The 24,462-nt window shown below is 39.7% G+C and overlaps 1 protein-coding gene across 1 annotated transcript; it reads right to left on the reverse strand.

Annotated features, from left to right (window-relative positions):
- Positions 1 to 58: 58 nt before the first annotated feature.
- Positions 59 to 22,663, reverse strand: LOC308042913 (vitellogenin-2-like; the record flags this gene model as incomplete). Its single annotated transcript, XM_080348682.1, has 35 exons — positions 59 to 177; positions 762 to 923; positions 2,335 to 2,494; positions 3,229 to 3,326; positions 4,457 to 4,548; positions 4,877 to 5,063; positions 5,505 to 5,640; positions 6,294 to 6,432; positions 6,827 to 6,969; positions 7,059 to 7,271; positions 8,317 to 8,406; positions 9,287 to 9,337; positions 9,832 to 10,422; positions 10,804 to 10,979; positions 11,070 to 11,292; positions 11,412 to 11,556; positions 12,111 to 12,296; positions 12,408 to 12,501; positions 13,734 to 13,923; positions 14,009 to 14,128; positions 14,786 to 14,887; positions 14,998 to 15,122; positions 15,422 to 15,519; positions 15,677 to 15,894; positions 16,806 to 17,024; positions 17,364 to 17,489; positions 18,283 to 18,448; positions 18,533 to 18,690; positions 18,816 to 18,966; positions 19,541 to 19,689; positions 19,776 to 19,937; positions 20,507 to 20,758; positions 22,202 to 22,353; positions 22,459 to 22,479; positions 22,594 to 22,663. The coding sequence occupies 35 exons, from the start codon at positions 22,661 to 22,663 to the stop codon at positions 59 to 61; spliced, it is 5,484 nt and encodes a 1,827-aa protein (XP_080204808.1).
- Between the last annotated feature and the right edge of the window lie 1,799 nt (positions 22,664 to 24,462).

Below are 24,462 nucleotides of genomic sequence, written 5' to 3' on the forward strand. Positions count from 1 at the left end.
ACCACATAATAAAAACATTGAAGTGTTTCTGTTTTTTCATATGCTGCAATTTACAGCTTCATGCACTGCAGTCTTCATTCTCACAAGAACACGCTATGTGTGCATCAACAGTGTCCTCTATATCCTCTGACTTCTGGTCGAACTTTGCCTGTTTGTCCGTCAGGCTGGTAGCTGAATCTGAAGGGGAACAAGGAATGAAAAGTAAACAGTATACTTCAGAAGTAGTTTTTTTATATCTATTTAATATCTAAGAATCTACAATATAACTACCAAAAACATCCTCTGATATCACTGGACCTGTGTGCAGGAACCCCGTCCACATCTGCCTATCTACTGCCTAAATCAGCTCAGTGAAACAGGATCACAGCCAAAGGCAGCAGTATATAAAATATACAAGGCGAGTATCCCCATTTCAGGGTGCTGCACATGGTCAGATGTGGTTGAATCCTCACAGGCTGCAATACACAGTTTTTCAGATTAATTATAATGTTGATTGTGCTGTGAGCTCAAAGCATCACGAAGGCTCAATTTAGATTTTAAATTCATAGCAAAATTACAAGAGAAAAACACCTCTCATGCTAAAGAAAGTTTTACATATTAATGAAAACACAGAAAGATCTTCAGTCAACACCGCAGTAAGTCCATCCCTACCTGTGGATATGTTAGATTATTCATACATTTCAAGTGGAATAGCTGAGTCAAGGCACAATCTATGTAGACTTTCGTGCAGCTCCTATTCATTAGGATTTCTTTTTACTTACCAGCTGGGAGACAGTGGAAACCCACAGTGACCGGAGCAGTCTGCGTGGCAGAGCATCCTTTCATGCAGCGCAGCACAGGCTCTGTGGAATAGCATTTGGACTCCACGCCTGCCAGCTGAACTGTCTTCTCAAGCTTCACAAACGAGCGTTGCAGTTTGCAGGCTGGAACAGAATAATTCATGATCGTTTATACGCTCACATTCAAAATCCTCAGACCTACCCAGGACGACCATCTGCCAACACTGCCAATTTACAAACAACATTCCTCTAAGAAAACTGTATTTTGAACATAAGTGAAACACAATCACTGATTGATAAGCGTTTCAAATTGGCTAATTAGATATGGAGCTATGGAAAGTTAATTTAAAATGCAACAGGATTATTTCAAGATTAACATGTAGAAACACTGTCTGATGTGATTTCTAATAAGCATTTTTCAAAGTAAACTGGCTTACTACAGCATATAGCTGCAAAACAAGGTTCAAAAGGGTTCAATAGCCAGCAGTGGAAAGAAAAGGAGGATTCCTGACCAAATAAAAATAATCACTAAAGAATTACACTATTACCACTGTCATTCAGACACAATTGCTGCAGATAAAGAGCAAAAGTCATTTCTGCCAGCCAGTAATATTGGTCTCATTTTGGATGCCCAGGACAAGCAGTTACAAGTGTGTGAGAAGCTAAATGGACCACAATTTATTCCTGACTACAAACTTAATTCTCTAAAATTCTAGCCATTTCCACTATATGTTAAATGGAAACACAATATGTGGTCACAACCAACCATGGGAATATTATCGTGTACATGCATGGAGACTCCATATCCACCTAAAGCCAGTTTTGTGCCCAGCATTCTTTACAAAGACATAGAAAAACATTTGATGCACAGCTAAAGGTGTAGAAGGCATCTCCAGGGACTGAGGAAGTCCTTCCCACAAGGACAAGTCTTCTTTACAAAGGCAACGTGCCTGTTCTCGCCACAGCGCTGTGGTTGCATCATAACCTCAGCTGAGAGCATCAAGCACACCATAAGATTCTTATCTATTGAAACACTTGAAATACAGCTTTTTTTAATTTCAACCATGTAATTAAGTCTCTGGAACAGCTCGGGTGCTCAAATGCTTTGCTGGACAGGTTGCACTGGTTCAAAAAGCAGGTGGTCAGCCAAGGCAAAGTCATTACTGATCCCCATCTGATTTTTTGATGCATCAAATACTGGAAATTGACATCTGGAAAACGTTGTTGTGTTTCATTCAAAGCATTCCATGTGAATTTGTCTTTCTACATTTTTTTCTGATATTCTAAACCACTTCAAAACCTAAAGAAATATTTTGTTTCTGCTGAGTTATATAATTTCAATTGATTTGTGTATTTTGGCTTGTTTGTTTAACTTGTGGTTTCTTATTTCTTTCTAAACTGGCAAATAATTTTAATGCTTAATATATAACTTAATGAATTCTTTTAAAATCCTTTTGTTTTCCTCAAAATGTTTACAGATATAAAATTTTCTGAACAGATTCTACATTTTCTAAACAACTGCATTAATATATTACATTAATTAGAGCTTGCATACCTCCTGTACAAGGCTTTTCTTCCAAAATCCAAGAATGCCCAAAGCTCACTGCATCTTTAGCTACATATCCATTGGGCATCCGATATTCCTGTTCACATTCTGCATCATATTTTCCACATATTCCACACATTTTCCCTGCCATCCATAAAGCAACTTGAATCTTAGAGAGAAAAAAAAAAACAAGAGTCATAATTATTTCAAGCTAAAAAAAAGTAATACCGATGGAGCAGATTTTTACTATGCAGGTCTCTTCCAGTGTAAGTTAATGCACGAATATTTAAAATCTCTTTGCTAAGGATTCAAAAGGCTCTAAGTCTGATGCAGCGCCTTTGACTGTTACAGCCTTTAAAACCTCCTGTGCCCGTCTAGTGTGTTAAGCTATTAATAGTCTAGACTATTAATTTGCTGAAGCTTTTGCATGATGTTTTCATAGTATGGGTGATAGCTACAATATGGTTTACCAATTTTTTACATTCCTATTTTACATTATTTTTAGTGCAGCCTTTAAAGCCTTCATTCATCTTAAAAGAATGGCTGCATTTTTGCTGATTTGAAGAATGATACAGCTGTTAAGGACAGTGGTCAGGAGCTGAAAACTCATTTTTCTTGCAAATGCAGTGCTGCCTCAGTGTGTGTACACTCATGGGCCCATTTCTCAACACACATACCTGCAAGAATAAGGTATTTTTTGTCAGTGAAAGATTCTCACTTCTGCTCAGAAACAAAGAGCAGGACAGTTCAACCCTGTAGTTTCATCTTCCCTTTTGTGTTTTTTCTTGGCCCTGCACACATTTGGCTTTGCCACTGTATACTCTTGCACTCGCACATACAAGATTTAAGTGGATTGTATGGAAATTTCTCAACATCCAAGCTTATAAAGAGGAAGAATGATACCTTGAATGCGTATCCATCGAAGTACAATTTATTGATGCCATAGGCTGGGGCAAAAAGTACAAGCCCTTGATCTTCACTGTGGATCTGCAGAGAAGCACCTAGAAGAAAACAACATAAAACAAATCAAGACAGACCCAACCTAGCTTCTTTAAGAAAGACAAAAGCATCTGCCTGTGTTATTTTCATTGAAATTTTTCGGTTGTTCTATTTAAGAAACAAAACATGCAGCAAACAATGTAGAAATGTGTATGTATAGAAAAACAGGTGTTTGTAAAAAGTTGGAAAACAATTTTAATTATCACAGATTTATTTATTTTTCTTTGGGTTATTAGCATACTCATATTGATTTCTAGAAATGGTTACAGAACTTTATATAGTGCCTGTATAGTTGTGCACCTATACGAGGCCATGACTATTCTATGATGGAATAAGAAAATACAAAGAACACCTTGACTGTCACTGAACCCATTTCTAGCACAATTATGACTTTCTCAAGTATGTAACAATTAGGACAATGCTCAGCACTGGCAGATGCCAACCCAATTTCAGCAAGACTAAGCCTGATTTGTGTACTACTTCTCTACAGTCAGGAAACACCTGCACTGTATATTGCCCCTGACTGCATAGCACAGAATGAAACAAGGTCCCACTGCGTCCTTTCACAGAAACAGCAACAACAAAACAACTAACACAAAACAACAACAAAAACCAAACCAAAACAAACAAAAGGCCCACACCAAACTACTCCTGCTTTGAGAGAAGCAAGCAGGCTATTTCCCAGTTCACCATATTTATTCCAGATTTCAGAATGCTAGCCAAATTAATGCCAACAAATAAAATAGGAAAAACGCTGGTATGCAATTGTGGTGAATTTTAGAAGAGCTCTACTTCAAAAAGTTTTAATCAAGCAAGATTTACAGTACAACGAAAACACTTCTCAAATTGGGAAATCCAGTGGGAACTACAGTAATGTATGAAATGGGGAGATCTTCGTGTTAGTTATATCTATCTTAGTTTGGCCACTTCAAGAGCTTGACACTCTAATCAGTCTTTCCAAATGTTCCGATGCAAGGGAGTATAATACATTTTCTTAACTATTAACCCTACGGCCAAAGGTAGAAATAGTTATTGAATACAAACTGGTGGAATCTCTTAAATAGATTTTTAGTGTGTTTTTTTTCTCCTAAAACACACATGAAAATGAAACAACAGATGCTGCATCACTTACCAGCAGATACGTACGAAATATTCTTTGTGGGGCTTTCGACCCCATCTACCAGCAATTTCACTTGTCCACTTGCAGGACGCATATCGATTTCACTGTTAAGAAGAGGAACATTTGCACCATGTTTATATCACATTCATACACATATAGTGACAAAGGGATTTTCCTCCTCACTAGATATTACTCATCACAGCATATGATCATTTCAACTACTTAAATTACATCATAGGTATCCTTGTCACCTAAGATGCAGGATAACACCATCAGCATCACAGTCAATGTGCATGGAAAAGTAAACGAGGGAAGTGCCGAACTCCCACAGGCTGCTAACCATCCCAGTAAAGCTCAGACTTAAGCTCCTCTCACGTTAAATGTGGACAATGCAGCCTCTCACACTCCCAGCATCTGGCAGGAGTTACTTACTGACTGCCAAGCTTGATGTTGATTGCTTTCAGGTTCATCGCTTCTTCAGCATTCCTCATCATCACCAGGAACTTAAGGTCAGAGCTGCAATCCTGAGCCAAGATGTGGTAACAGTTTGCTGGCATTGTGTAGTTAAACTGAACTCCGTTAAAGGTTGTGATCTTGTTGTGGGAAATTGAGCAGCTAGCTGGTTAAATAAAATGCCAGTGAGTATTTGCTTTTCCAGAAAAAAAAAGTCATTAAATCATGTATTTTATTTTTAGTGCTATATTATTTTAGCTTTATATGTTTTCCACTATATTTTTGTACAGTTTACAGGGGCTTTTGGCTACTAAGCACCCATAAATTCTAAAAAAAAAGCATGGAAAATATAGTCCTCTGTCTAACAAAAAATAATGGCCAGAAAGCTTAAATGTTATCGATTCAGATAGATGGTATTTTGATCCATGAAATGATGATGATTTCTGTAGTATACACACACTATTCTCTCTCAGTTGAACCATCCTCACTTTATTACAGCAAATTTCCTAATTAGCTGGAGACAAATAATCCCAGAAAAATTCAGAAAGTGCTCAAGTAATCTGTGAGACTGAGGCTGTCATGCTTCTGAACCTGCCTAGACCCTGACCTTTCAAATTCTCGAGCACTGCAGATGGGGCTTCAGCAAAGACATTCCAGATGGGAGGCTGCAGCTCTGACGCTGGTATCCTCGGACCTACAGGCAGTGACAGGGGAAGCCTTATGGCTTTTTCAGAGAGGATCACCTGAAAAGGAATTCAAAATCACATTTAAAATATTATTGCACCAGGTATTCACAAGAAACAGCTGAGGTCAGCTTTTTCTCCTATTTAGAACTTCATTTCAATTTCTTCTGCTTTGGTCGGCAAAGACTTTATGGGAATACAGTTCATCTAACTCACTGTCCATGAGCTTTTTGTTCCTGCTTACAGTTTTCTCCCATGGTGTGGGTTATCATTCAGATATTATTTGGGAGATAATTAACTACTTTAAACCTCCTAAGAGAGGGTAGATTTGGACTGGATCTAAAAAAGAAGTTTTTTACAATGAGGGTGGTGAAACCCTGGCCCAGGTTGCCCAGAGAGGTGGTAGATGCCCAATCCATGGAAACACTTAAGGCCAGGCTGGACGGGGCTCTGAGCAACCTGATCTAGTTGAAGATGTCCCTGCTCATGGCAGGGGGGTTGGACTAAATGCCCTTTAAAGGTCCCTTCCAACCCAAACTACTCTCCTCCAAAGGTTCTTAGGTGAACACTTATGGAGCTACTACAGATGGAAATGCATGTGATGCTCACTTAATTTTTTCTTTCTCAGAATTGACCCACTGTAATTAAAATGCAACAGTCTCACTTTTCTACTAGGAAAAAATAAGGGAGTGAAAATAATATTTCATAATTACATCGGGAAGCTTGATAACAACATCACATGTCCTTGGAGAAGTTAGAGCCACAATCACCCTGGCTTGTCGAGAAGGATTCTTGTCCATTTTTTCAGAGAACCCCAGCATAAACGCAGCCCCAGGGACAAATTTGTAAAACCTTCAAAAATTCAAATCAGAAAGATCTGGTGAAATAGAGAAGCAAAAAGCAGCACACATCCCAACCAGGTTGTCTCACTCCTGTGTGTAAGTATCATACACAGTCTTCAGAATCATGAGTTATGTCCCCATGATCACACTCTGCTTTACGAACCAAGTATTCAGTGAGAGGAAGGATCTGTTCCTCAGTTTTCAGTAATTATGTCCAGTAGAAAGGATTACTACACAATAGATGATCTCCCACTCAGCTTTTAAGTCTGAAGGCAGTGCTCAGATAGACCAGAGAATAAAATAATAGCTAGTACTTTAACCATTATAAGATTATGAGTGGATGCTGATTTTTCCCAGTTGACTGATACCATGAACAAGTGTCACACAAAAGACTAAAACCTCACCATTCTGCTATGGATTTGACACTTGAAGGAACCTTAGGCCACTCTAATTTCACTTGTACAGCAGGGTGGCCAGCAAACCGCCCAGTTACCAGCTCAGTTGAAATCTTGTAGTCCTGGCAATTCCGGCCCCATTTCAGGTAAGCCTATAATGGAGAGAGAAATGGTCGAACTTAAAATGCACATGGTTTTCCTGTGATGCATACAGCTGTATGTAACTGGTTTTGAGCCTTACCGCTGCCTTGTGAGCATTGAGGACTGAAGCATCAGCACAGAGCTTCCACTTGCTTGAATCTGTGAGGTTTGACACAAATACTTGCATCCGGGGCTTGACAGAGTCAATGTCAGCATATACCACAAGCTGGAGACCTCTTATCTTCTTATCGTTATGAACACCATGAAGAAAAGCAGCTAATACTGGTGTTTGTACATCTCCCAAAAACTTGAGCTAAGAAGAAGGGGAAGAAATTATGCAAATAATATAATTATAAAAGAGTTACCATTAACATTTTAGATGCAAGATTTGGATGAATAAATGAAAAATAAACAACTGGACTGCAAACATATACCAGCATACGTACTACACATATATACATGCCTATAAAATCTCACGCATATGTCTTTAGTGAGCATGCGCCTCTGCGGGCTCTATTTTATACGAGCCAAAATTTGTAAGTTTTTGCCATTTCCCGAGCCACAGCAGATACCATGGAAATATTCATATCATTAGGATATAGTAATGACCATATTATTTAAGCTTCATTGTTAATATCCATATATTTACCTGTGAATGAAAGAAAATGGTTCAATTTGACTAACAACATCAGCTGTCAGTTGTACTCATCACTCATTCCCATCACAATAACATCCTCTAGCTAGCGTCCTCTTGTTTATCTGTCTGGTTGGTCTTTTGGCTTTTACCTCACACTTAGCTGTCAGGTGTGTGAGGCAGGCAGGTTTCACATTTGCACAGCACCCTAGCACAAAATATAATCCAAGACATTGTCTTCTACCTCCTCCCTTGACAGCAGGGCCTTAAGCATGCTATGACCTGCAGTTCCATCATTAGACTTCATCACTTGCCCCAGAGAACAAGCAGGCATGCATCAAAATGAGTGGTGGCAAGGAGCCAAGGTGCTACATGTCACCTCTGGCAATTGCCTTCTGCTGAGGCTCATCTTAGCTTTGGCCTAGAGCACCGATGTCCTTGCACTGGCACTGCGGCACCTCAACTTCCCTCCTGGTTGCACAGGTCACAAGATCAGTCTCTGCAGGCATCTGTTGGGTGGGATTCCCATGAGGGATCCTCACCACAGTTCAGTGGAAAGTGTGTGTGGCAACTGTGGTGCGTGTCTCACTCTTGATTGATACCGGAGACTTGAGAGGTTGGTGTTTCTCACTTCCATTATCCTAGCTGTACAATTACTGCAAGTGCACAGCTACTCTGCCATTCTTCCAAGCTGTTAAAAACCCTTAAAAGTGATGCAACTAACCCGGGAAGCAGCTTGGGATGAGGCATGACTGGATTTGGCAGAAGAATCCGCGCTGCTAAGTTGGTCAGCCGGGAGGTTTCTTTTTGGAAACTGCAAGAAGAAAACATACCATGCTCAAGAGGGTAACTTAAAAGCATGCTTGAAGACATTGCTCTGGGCAGTGCTACAGAACACTCGCTGGTGTTGGCAAACTTGTGTTCCAACCCTGGGCACCTCAGTGTCTCATCCTGCTTAGTACATGTGATCTAGCTCTGAAAAATCTTGTTTACCCAAACATATCTTGATCCCTCAGAAGACACAAACAAGGAACATGTCTAGATGAGAATTTGCTATGTGAAAAAAAAAAAGACCAAAGCAAGTCAAATTGAATCAGCCACTCAATCTAATACGAAAGACCAGTACTGATTTATTTTACTTTGGAAGGGCCTGATCAACTGAAGGACACATTGAACGGGCCAACTGAATGGACACACAGAGCTAAACTTTCTACTTTTTGAGGAACACGAAGATAAAGTACACTGCTCCTGGTTGGCTCATGCCCTAGTAAGAATCTTCTGCCAAAGTAAAGTACCATAAAATAAGATATCATCACATGTTTGTCAACATCAATATTCCTGTGTGTATCAACAGTGATTCCAACTCAAGAAACCAAGTGATCAAAGCTAAATGACTTAAGCTCTTGATGATAGAATCTTTGTTCCTCCAAAGTGTGCATCCCCTGTCCCTTGTACTGCTTTGGTAGAGTTTTGTATCTATTTTGCCAAGCCTCAAATGGCATAATGTGCACAACACAAAGGAGAACTCAGCTCTCTGTCTTTCCACATCTCAGAAGAACAACCACAGCTCATTTGGTGTTCTAAATGTAACCAGTACCATAATTTTCCCCAACAAAAACAAAAGTTGCCTTTAAGGTTTCTATGTGACCTATGACAGATTCCATACTTAATTTACTGAGGAAAGAAAAACTCACCTCTTGTCTATGCGCTGATTTAAAGCGATAATGATAAATCTCATGATGTTCCTTTGAAAATGATTAAAAAAAGAAAAAAAAGCTGAAAAGTCTCAGAAGAAAACAAATGTTGCAATTACATTGAAATCTGAGCACTGGGAATTAAGTAAGGATTTTACTAATTATCATTCATACATAGTTCTGTATGTTTAGTCACAAGAACATAATGTAAGACTTCGAGTAGTTTATAAAAAGCATTAATGTTCTTACAGCAAAATTAAGAGGCATGCAACATATATTGACAGAAAGCACTAAATTGGCCAAAAAAAAAGGTTCCCTGCCTATAACAAAAGTTTCAACAAACTTGTGAAACTTTTGAGATTCTTTGAAGTAGACATCTGAGCCAATTATTGCAGGTATGTTTGCAGAATAAATGTTGCAATTTTATGTTGCTAAAATTTACTGTGTCAAACCATAATTTCCTGATTGATGATGCAAAGCCAGCTGCTATCAGGAATGTGATTCACAAATATCAACAGCATCAGTCAATTTACTGACAAAGTTACCCATATTTTGGAACAACTGCTGCTGCTGTCCCCATGTCCTGAATGATGTTCGTGGCCATGGTGACTTGACGAGCTGCTGCTGCTGCTACTGCCATTCAGATGCCTTGAGTGATGCCCATGGCTGTGGTGACTCGATGACTTCCTGCTGCTGCTGCTGCTACTACTACTACTGCTACCTTTGCTGCTGCTGCTACTACTGCTGCTGCTGCTACTCTTACTGCTGCTGCTACTGCTGCTTTTGCTACTACTACTCTTACTGCTACTCCTGCTGCTACTGCTGCTGCTGCTGCTGCTGCTACTTCTGCTGCTGCTACTACTGCTTTTGCTGCTACTGCTCTTGCTGCTGCTGCTGCTGCTCTTGCTGCTTGCATCTTTGTTTCTTGCTTGCTTTACTTGATCATTCTCATCTTCATCCACTGTCTTTTTACGATTAGGAGAAGCAGCAGATGGTGAGGAAGAAGAGGATGCAGCTGAGGGGGCAGAAGATGAGCTGGAGGGTTTTTTTGCATTAGGGTCTCTCCCGAGCTCTGTTAGCACACTGTTTGCTTTCTTAGAAGGTTTCTTCTTCTGGTGTCGTGTTTTATTTGCATCCTGCAAAAACGGTTCAAAGAGAAGGGCAAGAGAAGAGATACGTCTGGTCCTGTATTTACAAAGTAAAACTTCTCTGAGTGTCATACAGGCTGCTCATATCAGCCTTTCAAGGAACAACAACTTCCCTGCCTCACTCACTGCAGAAGCTGCAGAACTTCCTTAGGTCCACCCAGCCCAGCTGAAATCTAGCCCAGCCCAGAAGACCAGCCCCAGCATAGGATCAGTCCCCTCAGATGTGGCACAGGCTGACAGGCCTGGAACTGGCACCTTTCAAGCTAGTCCCATCCTTGCTTTCCCATGACAGCTTTCTGCACTGAACTTCAAATTATTGGCTTCATTTTTGGGAAAATATTCCCCTCTCTCATGCTCAAAGTCTCTTACCTTCAATACATTTTCAATGTCTAGAATCTTTTTCAGTTTAGCTTGAATGCCCTCATGTGGAGGTGACTCATCCTCTTCCTCAGACTCTGAGTTTACCACATGGATTATTTTAGAAGCTGCTCTGGATCCTGCCTGAATCTCCAGGAGAATTTTGTCAAGATCAACATCTGTTTGAACTACACACCAATTGCACACATTAGAAGGTTATACTGCTTCAAAAAGCATTCGCAAAACAAAGATGACAAGGCTTGTGCTCGATATCGTACCTGGCATCAAGACTATTTTAGCTTCATGTTCACCAATTAACCTGTGCAAATATGTATTTTTTAAGAAACTGGCATCTCGTGACCTGCTGGAAAAGCAGAGCTGACAACCAAGATGATGAAGCTTGACGCAAATGTCTTGTTTATGAGTTTTTCTTTCTGGGCTGTGACGAAGATCCTCTTGAGAGCTAGAAGCCTGTTTCTTCGGCATGCTGTCAGCTCCCTGCTGCATTGGAGACGAGTATGTGAATACTGCTTGGTGCATACCATAGGCAAGAGTAAAACTGCAGATGTGCATCACAGGGCAGGGAAACAATACTACATAAGAAGAAAAGAATCAGTTACCATTGTGGAACCTTCACTGGAAGCTCTCTCCGATGGTTTGAAAGGTTCTTGTACAATATTTGATGAAGCATCTTCTGGGAGAATTGAGGTCCTCTTTTCAACACCTAGTTCTCCTATATTTCTTGATACAGCAAAAGCTTTATGTCTGTTGAGATATGTGCAAAAAACAGTGAATTATTCTGAATCCTTATATTTGGATTAAATTAAATACATCCCTGTCAGTATCCTGTGACAGCACAGAGATACGTTGTTTGAACATAGGGATTTTATATGCAACTATAGGTATAAATATCATTAAAGACAAATAAGACCAGTTAAGGACAAACATCAGTTCCTTGTATGACAGGAAGTTTTCAAAATCTGGATAAATTTAAACAAATTTCCAAAATATGAAAGACATTCATTTAAAAATAAAAACTAAAACCCCTAAAAGGCAATAAAATAAGCAATAAATAAGCAAATAAAAATGAAAAACAGAAAATAATAAACACATTAAAATAAAAAATCCAACTCCTAAATAATTTAGGTATCTTCTGACTTCTAACTCCCCTACTTCTCTTCCTTGCTCTTTATCCCAAAGGTTCTGCTACACACTGAAAAGTCACCCTGCCTATCTAGAAACCTCTGTAGGAGGTCAGTGAATAGTGAACTTTGTGAGGTTTCAGTAACAGGAACCATTCTGAAGTAATGCTACCATACCTTCCAACCACTATCTCTGTTTCTTCATGGCATGGATTTGTTTCAATCTTAACATTTTTCAGTTTCATGTCTATCTTGGCATCAAACTTCACTGGCACTCTTGTCAGGACCTTGCCTTGAATTTCAACAGCATGTTGAAAGTATTCGGTGTTGACACCCATTGTTGCAACCGTGTGCACATATAAGCTGAAACAGAGTGAAGCAGTCGGTGTAAGAAAGGTTTTCCTTCTTAACATGTGGTTCTGCCTTTTCACAAGAAACCTCCATCATATGTAAAGCCTTAGAAACCTGCCATACCTTGGTTTTATGTCAGACCGAATCTGCATGGTGGATTCAAGCAACTGAGGTGGTTTGAAATCTCCAGCTAAGGGTGGGGTCACCTTTCCATCAACTGCATATGTCAGAAAAAATGTTAAAAAAAGGTCAAAGTGAAAGAAAAGATTTGAATTTAAGCAAGACACAGTTTTCAGGAAGAGGTAATATTTTTGTTAATACAACAAATATGGCTGGAAATCAAGACAGACTTTGGGGTATGTGAGGTTATACTACTACTACTACTATACTGCTACTTGTTAAATAGTATAACATCGAAATTTCAGAATGCGTGGAGCCAGAAGACAGAATGAATGATGGGCAACGGGGTTAAACAAGCCCTGCTCTTTAGTCTTTCCTCACATCCAGTGCGAACCCCTTTCTTGTACTGTAAACCGCAAACTGGACATTGTACTCCAGATGCAGCCTCAGATGTGCTAATTATGGGGGACAATAATTTCCATGTTAGCTCTGCTCTCGCTGTTGCAGCCAGAGATGCAGTTGGCCATCACCACCACAAGAGCACACTAGTGATTCACGATACCAGCTTGTCCACCCGCCCCCGTGGCCCTTTCCTGCACAGCCTATAGGCTTGCATGGCTTACTCCATCCCACGTGAAGGACAGGTGGGTATTCAAAGATGCTATTTAAACAAACAAAAAAAACAAGAGCAGCGAAGAGTGGACACATATGAGACATGTAAACAGATCACAAGTATATGTATTTCACCCTTCATTCCTTATGTGGTGTCAGCAAAAGGAAGGGTAAGACAATTTTTCCTAAATTAAATGTTTGCTGCACAACAAAGAGTATGATCACTAATTTAACTTCTTGATAAGTATTCATACTTGAGTATTTATTCTGTTAAAAGAGAATTCTCTGTCTCTTTTCACAAATCCTCTTTCTCTTCCTGCCTTCTCTAATGTTACTTGTGGTTCTCTTTTGATTGCCTTCTGCTTTCTTCTCTGTTTAAATCACCACTGGATCCTGTTCAGCTTGTGTGTGGGTCTCTCAGGAGCCGCCCATTCTGCCTATGTCTGTAGTCAGCTCCCCAGTAAGCTGGACTAGAATGTCAGGACCTTTCTCTCTCTGGTTTCCAAGATTCTCATCTCACCTCCTCTGTCTTCAATCCATTCAAAGATGAGGCAGAAATCAGCTGTGTCCAGCTTTTCTTCAAACATATTTGCCACCTCCCCTTCACTACAAAAACGTGTTCTTTTTCTAACTTTCTGTTTTCCCACTTCTTCCTCGCCTGTCCCTCTCATCCCCTGCTCAGACCTCGCACAGCTGATCATGTACATCCCAACTCACCACTGACAGCTGCCCGTGCCAGAGCAGTGGTGTATGACCCGTACTCCAGCGGCAGACCAGTGCAGGTAGGAACGATATATCGTATCTCTCCCAGCCACACTGGCTGCGTCCATTGTCCTGCAATGCCATTGCGGATTTGGCTGGCAATTTTCTTTATCGCTGCGTTCCTGTCAGCAGGTTCCAGCACAGTCTGCAGTAAAACAGACATCAAGAGGTTAGAATATAAAAGTACAATGGTGTCAAATCTTGCAAAGAAAAGTAGGGGTCACTGGTACCTTCATAACCTGCTGCAGGACTTCCTTGTTGACATTGAGGTAGCCAAACTCTTGGCCAAATAGTTTCAAGTAGGCTGATATCAAGGGGGTTTCTGTTGGCAGCTCCTTCCATCCCAGCAGCTGCGGAACAGATAAAAAACCAAGCAAAGTTCCTTAATGTATCAGTTTTAAAATGGTAATTCAGCAAAGTGATCAAATCCATCACTGACCAAGCTGCACCTTTCCATTACTGCTTGTATGTCTTTACTGCTTTGTAAATAGCACAGTGTCACTACTTAGACTTGCTCCCTGTCACTGAGATGCCCATGAATAGCCTCCTGTCCACTGTTGTGTATTGCGATGCAATAACAATTACTCAGAGGGTTTGGGCCATTATGGCCACTAAACCCAGTTTGAAAGCACAGCAACAAATCACTTTTTCTCTTGAAGACAAAGGTATATTCTTGTAAACTAAGTGAGGTGGATGAAGGGAAGGAGGAACAAGGCTGCCAGGCATGAGACACACACTGTGCTGCAAAGTCCTCTTGCCCCCACTCCTCCCTTGCTCTGATGTGGGGAGGAGGCAGAGGAGAGCAAGAATTCACAGAAACTGTCCCAACCATCGCAGGCATGATGTCCCCTGCAGACCCACAGCAGATATCTCTCTCTCTCACAGAAATGCTCGAGGTGACCGCTAGGCAGGTAGTTTGCCTTCTGAGACAGGGCTTAACTAGTACAAAAAGCTTTACTAAATATCCCTTCCTATAACCCACACACTGCGTTACCGAAAATACCTACAGCTTTTCCAATCTCCTTTATCTTTTTGTACGCGGGATATTCAGCAAATGGGATATTTTTTTTCACGATGACATCTGTGAGGCCTTCCACGCGGACACCAACCTACCAAGAGAGCATGAGATGGAGCAGTCAGAAGCATACTTACAGAGAGGAAACTTAAAAGTCAATTTTAATTTTAATTTGCTTTAGTATTGATTTAGGCAAATATTTACCTCCACTAAATCAGCCACTGACCCTGCAGAATACGCCATCAGCTTGGAAATGATTGCTGATGGGAACATTGTTCCCGGGCTGTTCATAATGAAGACATCTCCAGCAGCACCAACTTTGTAGTTATCTATAGCAGAAGTAAACAAAAGACACATATTTTTTTCTAACTGTTCTGCTTATCATTCAATATCATATTTCTGTAGCTTTTTCCTTTACCAACTCTTAAGATATGTCATTACATAAATTTTAACTGTTTAGCCCCAATTAATAAGTGTCTACTCGTGCACTTTTAAATATGTGACCGTCACATTTAATTCAATTTCTTATTGAAACACAGAATGCCATAGTTCTCCAAAGGGCTTAATGGCTCTTGAGAATGTATTTCTGAAGGGATAGTTTCCCAGTAGCTGAAATGCTTTTACTCACCAAAGTAACCAGCAATATGCATGACCTTGCTATACCGATAGCTCAGCCTGTCCAGTTTGGGGGCCAGCAGCTTAAGGGCAATGTTGCAAGCTGATGATCTAAACAAAATGAAAAAGGTAATAATATCCAAAAATAAGCTGCACCCCATAGAATATAAACAGGATTCAGTTTGTTGGCAAATGCAGTGCTCACTAACAAGAATGTAACAGAACTTAATTACAGAAGATGGCCTGCTTCATACCTGTCTCTACTTACATGTTGTACATGGATGGCAAGCTGCTCTTCGACAAAGCCTTCATGTGGGAGTACACAAAACTGGCCACTTGCAAACTGCTCTCCTTCATTGCCACATTAGCTATGGTTGTTATCAAAGGAAGGGCAGGCCTTGTCTCGAAGATAACAGCACAAGCCATCATTCGCACTTCTGGGGGAAGTGACTGGTCTGCAAGGATCTGGATGAGATATCCCTGCACCTGCAGAGACAAACCACGTCTGGAATTGCCAATAATTGAGACACTTTTGCAAACTGGATCCACACGTAACCCACAAGAAAGATGGGAGAGAGTGTCATTATCCCCAGAGAAAGGTTTCCTGATCTTTTTTACTCCATGGTTCCACATCATTTTGCTATGACAACTGAAGGAGCCATGGAGGGACAGCCCCATGGTGAAGGGCTGGCACTGAATCTGAATTAAATGTCCGTGTATCAATGTATTGGGTAAACCCAGCACAACCAAAAAGATATCAGCATAGCTTTTTTCATTACTGACATTCAAAGATTGGTGAATAACTTAGAAAGAGACAACTGTAGATAATAAGACCATTTCCAAAAAGGGAGCTTCAGCCGCTCACCAAAGACAGTCTGAGTGGGTGCTGTCTCACATAAGTCCTATATCTAAACCACCCGAAAGGCAGGACTCTTGCCTATGCTCACCATGCCAGCAACCTCAGTGGGAGCTGACTCATCCAACTTGAAGATGAGGGTCTAAAAGAGGCAGAGCAATGTCAATATTTTGCCTAGGAGGTCAATAGAAAGTACCTCTCTCTCTCCTCTTTACTATCAAGGCAGGTTAAATTATATGTCTGACTTTTAGGTGGCTAAATTTCCACTATTTATAACTCGCACAGGACTTAATTGGTGATGACGGATGACTAAAGAAACACTGCTAATATTGTTCTGGAAGCTTTCTACTGACTAACAATTATTACAGCTTAGCAGAAAAGTTTAGCTGGATCATAAAACTGTGTTGAGTTCTCCTTAAAAATAATCATTTTTTAAAAAACATGCTGAATCCACAGACATGATACTATCAAATGTATTACCCTTTACAGTATATATTCTTTAGTTCAGCAAATAAAGAAATCTCTGGCAGATCATACTTACTGTTTTGGGGTCCTTCCAAGCTATTTTTCTCAAGGCCATTATGGCATCAATCTGAATGTGGGTGGGGATATCAGAAGCACTGGATGAAGATATGGGAAGGAACTTCAGGATGCGCTTGATGCTGGCTGGCTCTCCCATGTTGCCAATGCACTTCAGAGCTAATTTCATTTTGTCTTCACGGCCCCTGCTGACCGCTTCATCTGCCAGGTCATGGACGGGCTATAGGCAAAGCACAATTCAGTCTTTTCTTCCTAATGTATAGATTGTATACAATGTTCCCCTTACCCACTGAAAAGCCTATTGCTATAAACCAACTGGTTTTAATAAAATTATTCAGTAATGGTTTCTCTCAGGATTTTACCTTACAATGTGCAATCTGTGTTTTCAATTATGAACCAAATATCTACGTTAGTAAAATGATTCATTACCTGTTCTGAAAGAGACCTATGTAGTGTGTATTTTAAGTCAAATTGCCGTTTTTATACTGTATCTTAAAACAACTAAGATAATGTGATGAACATTACTAGGGTATTAACAACCTGAGAAAAAGCTGCCCACCTGAAGAGCTTCTTTAGGACAAGCTGAGGACTGAGAACAGTATCTATTGACCACAGAACTGTATCCCAAGCAGGCAACTTGCTGAAGCATGGGATTTTTCTGAATCCGAGAACTAGTAATTAAATCCTGGGGAGGGAAAAAAGGGTGTTGGGGGGAGAAAGAAAGGTATTTAATACAGTGTTTGACAGAGCAGGAAAATCACCAGCACTTAGCTGAGGGGAGCAGTTTCAGAATGATTATTGTTCACATCCAAACAAATTAAATCAGCTCATAGACATTTTATTTGCAAGATTCACTTAGGAGCTGGATTCTCCACTAGTTTCAATATGAATAAGCATATGTATAAATTTACATAGCACCATTTTGATTTTCCTCAACTAAGCATAACACTGAAAATATAAAAATTATGGGTAATCTATACATGGAAAATCTTTAGAGCAATGTGTAACTCAATTACATTAATGCTGTATTCTCACATCATATCCTTTCTTCTTATTTGAGAAGGACATTGACTAGAGATGGGAAAAACTGTGTTCAGAATAAACAATTCATTATAGTGTCAAAATATTTGGTATTCAAATGACATAATACACAAACCACAATTTGTTTCAGAAATAAGAAACTGAAGTGAACAAAGTTTCATCTGTAGAAGGTATGATGTAATCCCAGCAAAGTAAAATGGGAATTAGTCTCAGAAGCTGTTGTGAGAGAATGGCTTTTACACCCATGCACCAAAAGGGAGACACAGGACTCTGTCTCCTTTCACATATGTAGTGCCAAAATAAATTAATTGTTCAACATTTGCACAAAATTGGTGTACAAGAGGAGAATCCACTCTCTAGTGTACTTTACAATCAAAGCTTGTAATCAATTATTCCTTTTGTTATCAGGTAGGAAAGATTCACACGGATTTACTCACTGCTGCTATTGGAACCGTTTGTTCGTCAGCCTTCATTAAATGGAGTGTGAAAGAAACACTCAGAAGAGTCTGAAGGTAGTTAAGGTCATCATTACGAATTCTGCTCTTAATGAATTTGAGTGCTTCTGCGGTGCCTGTTGCAGAAACTGCACTCAGCAACCATCGCCTGCAAGCAGAAAGAAAATACTCTTAATTTTAGCTCTCAGTGTGGAAATGGAAAAGATTCTTATAAGTTGGTATAACGAAATACCTGTAGCGGGGTTTATCTGAACATTGTCTCCAGAGGGACTCAAGAATATCAGCGTTTGCTATCCGGCAGAGCTGGACAAGCTCCAAGAATCTGTGCGGAACATCATCATGGAAATCTTGTTGGTTATTCTGGACTATGTGTTGCAGTGTTTCTACTATCTGTTACAAAACACAAGAGAGAGAGAGAGAGGGCATGCATAATTAAATCATTTGGAATTTATAATCATTACTCTTTCAATATTTTTTTATTAGGAAATCCATTTAAAGACCTAAAAATACTTTACCCGTTGCTCAGGGTTTTTCATCTTGATCAGTTGCAGTGGCATCTGTGGCAAGACTGCTGGGAACTGGTAACGAAGGCTTCCGTAGTTTTGCATGGGAATGTCCGGGTTGCTCCCCCGTTCACTTTTCACTTCCAGCAAAGTAAGTTGTTGCCTGTCGAGAGACAAGTGTCCCAGAAGGAATGAATTAGCTCTCTTCCTCCATCTGCCTTGGCTGTTTGTTGGTGACGGTGTCAGTTTTGCTCTTTAATAATTTTTCTTATCACAGTAAAATCTTACAGTTTGCTAATGGGTAAAGACTTCTAATTGGAACAAAATAGTATTAGAATTATCTACAACAAAGTGGTTTCTGGGGAGCTAAACTGCTGTCTTTTGAATGAGAGCTACTGGCAGAGTAATCAATGATCTAATTTCTGTGTGCACCATGTTTCTCCTGACACGACCAATTAGCTCCTTCTCAGGACAGAATAGTAAAGTTACATTCTTATGCTATAAGTGAGCAAAAGAGCTTTTCTCCTTTTCTTCCTTGTAATTGCAGTGCCAAGTTCACCAGGATACAAATAAAGAACGGTTCACTGCGTTTTTAGGAGTGTGGAAACCCCAAGTATGGGTACTCGCAGCTTTACCCATCTGCTGTGGAGCTCAGTTCCACTTCAGCTGGGGATGAAAGAGACTGCCAGAATCTATAATTGTTCTCACTTTGTGAAGAAAGCCCATGTCTCACCTACCTTGCTTCCATGACAGCAACACCGGTAGGTTCGCTGAGTGGTGAGATCTGATAGATCTGCTGTGAGGTCACTTCTGTGATCAGGGTACCACTGTCTGACTGCTTCAGTTTGTAGGAGAAAGCTGCTGTCCCTTTTATGAGCCTGGCCTTCTGGAGAAGGACAGAGACACCCCAAGAGTGAATGGGAACAGAAGGGCCACGCTTGTAACTACAAGGTCTTTTCACACCTCACATACCATCACATCGGCAGGACAAGGGTAGATGTAAGCCATTCCAACACTCTGCATCACCTTTTCCTGGCAATTGTTTTGGTCTACGGTTTTGGTGACGGAGACTCGGCTGTTCTTCTTGTCCTCCTGGATGATGTACCTCGTATGGCAAACACCTCCAATTCCAGTCTGTGCGCATCAACAGAGACAATGAGAATTCCCAATTATATCAGGATTTCAGTATGTGAGGATAAGTTCAATCGAACAAAGACTCTGAAGGAGCAGTGGGAGTGTAAGGACCTACTGAACAGTCTTAATTGTGGTTTATATTAAATATTAATATGTTAATATTGATGTTAATATTACACACAATTGATCACATTGAACTAACAAATAGACATGTGGGCAATATTCAGTCAGGGGACTGAATTTAATATGAAAAAGTAATCATTTGATTAATATCAACAATGGACAAATAAAATGGATCGAGTAGCTGTATCAGGGATGTCATGTAACAAATACATTCATAGCTAATAATTCTTTTTTCTTCAAATAAATACATGTTAAGTCTTAAAGGCAGATGTCTGAAAAATAAAATTCATTCAACATACATGCATAGATTTTCTTTTATGTGAATTAATTCTTTTTTTTATTATGAACATTTGAAAGTAGATGCAAATTAAGAGAAACTTGAAGGAAAAGCACTTAAACAGAACACATCCTTTCGGTAAAATAGTTTTAGAATGGAAAAAACAAACCTCCTGCAATTCATACACGTTCTGTGATTTTTTAATGGTTATCTGCATCATGTTCAGTATTCCTCTCACTATGTTAATACACGTATTTGGACAGTCTTCTGGGCCATACATGTTTCCAATCCTTCCACTATTGTATTCAAACTTGAAGGGCCGGGCAAAACATGAAGAAACAATCTGGCTGATTTTGGAAGATCGAGTAAAGGGGTCCCTGGGCCAGATGCCATTGTATTCCTCGAACTGGGGAGAGCGGATCTGAGAGGAAATTGAGAAGAGATACGTGAATAAAATTACTTGGGTACTAAATATGCAATCTGATTGGAAGAAATCAACATAATCACTAGTTCAAGATGTTTTCCTTCCAAATATGGGTTTAGCAATTTATACAACAGTTTATTCTTTACTCTCTCACTTATGCTATTGTAAAACCGGTATAAATGCTGTGGGATCAGCAGTGTTATTTTATCTTACAGAAACAGTTAACATATTGCTATTATCTCCCAGGGATATTTTAAACATTTCACTTGCCCGAAATCTATAGGGAGAAAAGCTGATTTAAAAAGTAATGAAACATTTCAAATAAAATTCTTCCTATTGTTTCAGCCTTAAAATAAATATTCTGCTTTAGGTGAAACCTAATATTTAAAAAGTTCTTATAATTCTAAATGTCAAAAAATATAGTTTTAGAAAGTTTCCCCTTCCTTTTTTTTTTTTACTAAACCAGTTGCTATATCTGATTCATATTTGTGAATTGCTTATATCTATCTTTTTTTTTTTTTTCATAATGAACAATGTATATATAAACATTCTTTGCCCTGAGACTGAGGCACAATGTGAATCAGAAGCATTTTCAGTAACTTGGGCAAAGTTACGGCCAGTTTAGGTGTCTCAGAGCACAGCCTGGTGCACAGCACGTAAGAATTTCGGGATATTTGCTACAGCGCAAAATGCAACCCCCAGCCCTTAATTTTGACATCTTGCCCTCATTAAAGAGACACCTGCAGCTCAATTATAACCAGTTAGACCTCTGTCACTGAACACAGTGCCCAAAAAAGAAGCTCTGATTTGTAACTAAATCAAACAGACAAATAAAAGTATTTTTCTGAAACATATTTATTTCAGACAAGTCATGTCTTGTCTCTATAGATGTCAGCAGAGACATGATCTTTTATCACGTTATCCAAACACTAAACATTATTACATGCATCTTTTTGATGTCTTTCATTTTTTAGTATTTCTTTTATCACATATCACTTTTTATCTTTACCTTTTATCACTTTCTAATTCTATGTATATTAATTGCTTACATGGCAGTGAGTTTACATACTTAAGTCCTGACTTCCCACAGAAGTTGGAAATGTGTATTGAGGCTAAAAACAAATCTTAAACCCAAAGCAGGCTAGAGTTAGAAATAACCATTTTCTAACAGAACCCCTGATTTTGGCACCTCTATTTCTGACACAAAGTCTTGAGGAGCACCTGCTACAAATTATTTCCACAACAAACACCAATAAGTGATTGGATACCAAATCACTTCTCTCTTCTGGAAATGTAACTTGCAAGTCGTTCTCTAACATCTTCAGTGCTAAGTCTCCATTGTCGTTCCCTGCAACTTTCCTAAACCACAGGTTAGCCAGACGCAATTAGACTGTGACTTATAGCTCCCTGTTACCTGGTGCATTTGGAAGCAGACAGTACCTTGAGCAGGTAAGTGTTCTCTGACAGCCCACTGATCTCTAGTTTACAGCTCAAGCGCACGCCAGCTTTGCCTAGATTTTTTTCTTGAAGCCCATTCAAGACCCAGCTTTCATAGCTGTACAAGTGGCTCCTTCTGCTGCTGAACCCAGGGTCTGTGGGGAATAACAGCCGTTTTCACAATACTCGCAAACGTGTTCTAATAAATAGAAATCACAACACAGTCATCAAAAGAAGGCTGGAGAAGGAAATTTACTTACCAATGTCAGACTTCTGGCTACCTGCAAAAAGAGATGGAAAGCCAGGTGAGTAACTCTCAGTCTAGATCCAGTTGATGCCACTGAACTTAAAGAAATTTTGGGAAAGAGAAATGAAGAAGGGATGAGGAGGCTTACCTACAAGGGAGAGCGCTAGTGCGAGGATGATTCCCCTCATAGTGAAGGTGAATGGGGCTCTGCCAGACATGGTGAGACTTTTATGGAAGAAAGCTCAGGAACACGTGGCTGTGTTCTGCTGAATTCTCAAGTTTTTTATCAGTTTATGTAAACACTTCCCTTTTTGCAATCATACTTTCTCTTCAGATGGAAAAATGGATATCAAGTCATACTTTGGCATTCCACTGATTTCCTCATACAAGCTGTTTTCTGGATTGTTTAAAAGTTTCTTCTTACCCTAGTAAAACAATTTTACTAGTGAGCTTACAACAAATTTACAATAAACACATTACTTAATTTCCTCGCTTGTGTCATGGTGGGCTGCTGGTATTTGGCCCTGCCACAGATGAGGTTGATTTTGCCAGGTTATGCTGACCTGGTATGTGACCTGAACTGTTATCTAACTGATAGTGGCCCAATTAACAAAGTGGAGTCAGTGTCATACACATTAGCGGTGTTTTCTTTCTCTTCCCTCAACAATGGATTTTGGACACCCTTGTAGACAGGAGATGAGGACAGTTAAACCCTTGCTATTCTTATAGTCATATGTGCACCAAAGCACATGTTTAACATTCTACTGAAAACCCATATGAAATATATATATTTATTTAAATAAATTAGAGACTCGTTGTGTCCTTTCAGCTCCGGTCACACTGACCAGGAGTATTTTTTAAATGAACAAAGATTTCATAAGCAATCTGTAAATATTTTATCGTCCAAGGTAAATGGCAGCTAAACGTGAACAATTAAAAGCCACGGAGGCTTTTAGCAGAGAAGCAGGTGGAATGGGAGTGCAGGTCAGCTAGAACTTTTGCATTTTGCTAAGGATCCAAACACAAAATGCAGCCAAGTACCTGAAGTGATGTAGGCTGGCAGCCAGCTCCATCACTGATTTACGCTGACAGCCCAGGAACACATTCACACAGGTGCCCTGTTCTAGAAATGTCAGGGCCATGGAGGCAAGTGGAGATGCACAAAACACCATTGCCCTTTTAGAGCACGTTAATAGTTTGATAATCACAAAAAAAAGAGGAGTGAGATCTGGTCAAGCCTCCCCAAGAGTTACACAGTCTTCCAAAACAAGGTGGGTGGCACCTGTATCAACAAAAAAAACCCAAGAAAAATGCATAGGGGCTTCTGAGTTGGAGGATATTTCTGGAGAGGTAACTACAGGTGATGCAATAAACTGGGGGCTTTAAGTCACACAGAAGTATGAATCCAGTTCTAACCCAACATCTACATATACCGGTTATTCAGTCACTTTATTTCTGTTCTCACAATACCTATCACAATAATATGTCTCCTTTTTCATTATTATCAATTTATTATGTTCAAGGGAAAAAGCATGTTTTGTGCCTCAGGTGACAAAATTTTCACTATGACATTGGCAAGTTCTTCTGTACAATTGTAATTAACTTTTTATCGTTGAACATTTCTTTAGAACAAACTTACCTGTTGTGCATTCTAGTTTCCCCTTATGTCTTGTACAACTCAACTTGAATGCAGGAACATGAGTACTGTGTGTGAAAACTACAACACAATGTATACCATGGGATATTTTTTTAAGTTATGGTGCAACATTGCTGGGCATAGTGAACATTACAGGTCAGATGTATTGTCTGAAAGCGGGAAATAAATCTAACAATTTGAACTTTTCTTTTGGGAACAGTTTTTTATTCAATTTGATCAGTCTTTCATATATTGACATCTACTTCTCTTGCAAAGTAGGTGGGGTGAAAGGGAAGAAAGTAAAAGCAAGATGTCTTACATGACTTCACACACAAAAGCTTTGGGCTTTTCTACAAATAAAGTAAAAAATAACAAAACAAG

The sequence above is a fragment of the Nesoenas mayeri genome, assembly GCF_963082525.1.
Source record: "Nesoenas mayeri genome assembly, chromosome: 8".
In the NCBI taxonomy this organism is placed as follows: domain Eukaryota; kingdom Metazoa; phylum Chordata; class Aves; order Columbiformes; family Columbidae; genus Nesoenas; species Nesoenas mayeri.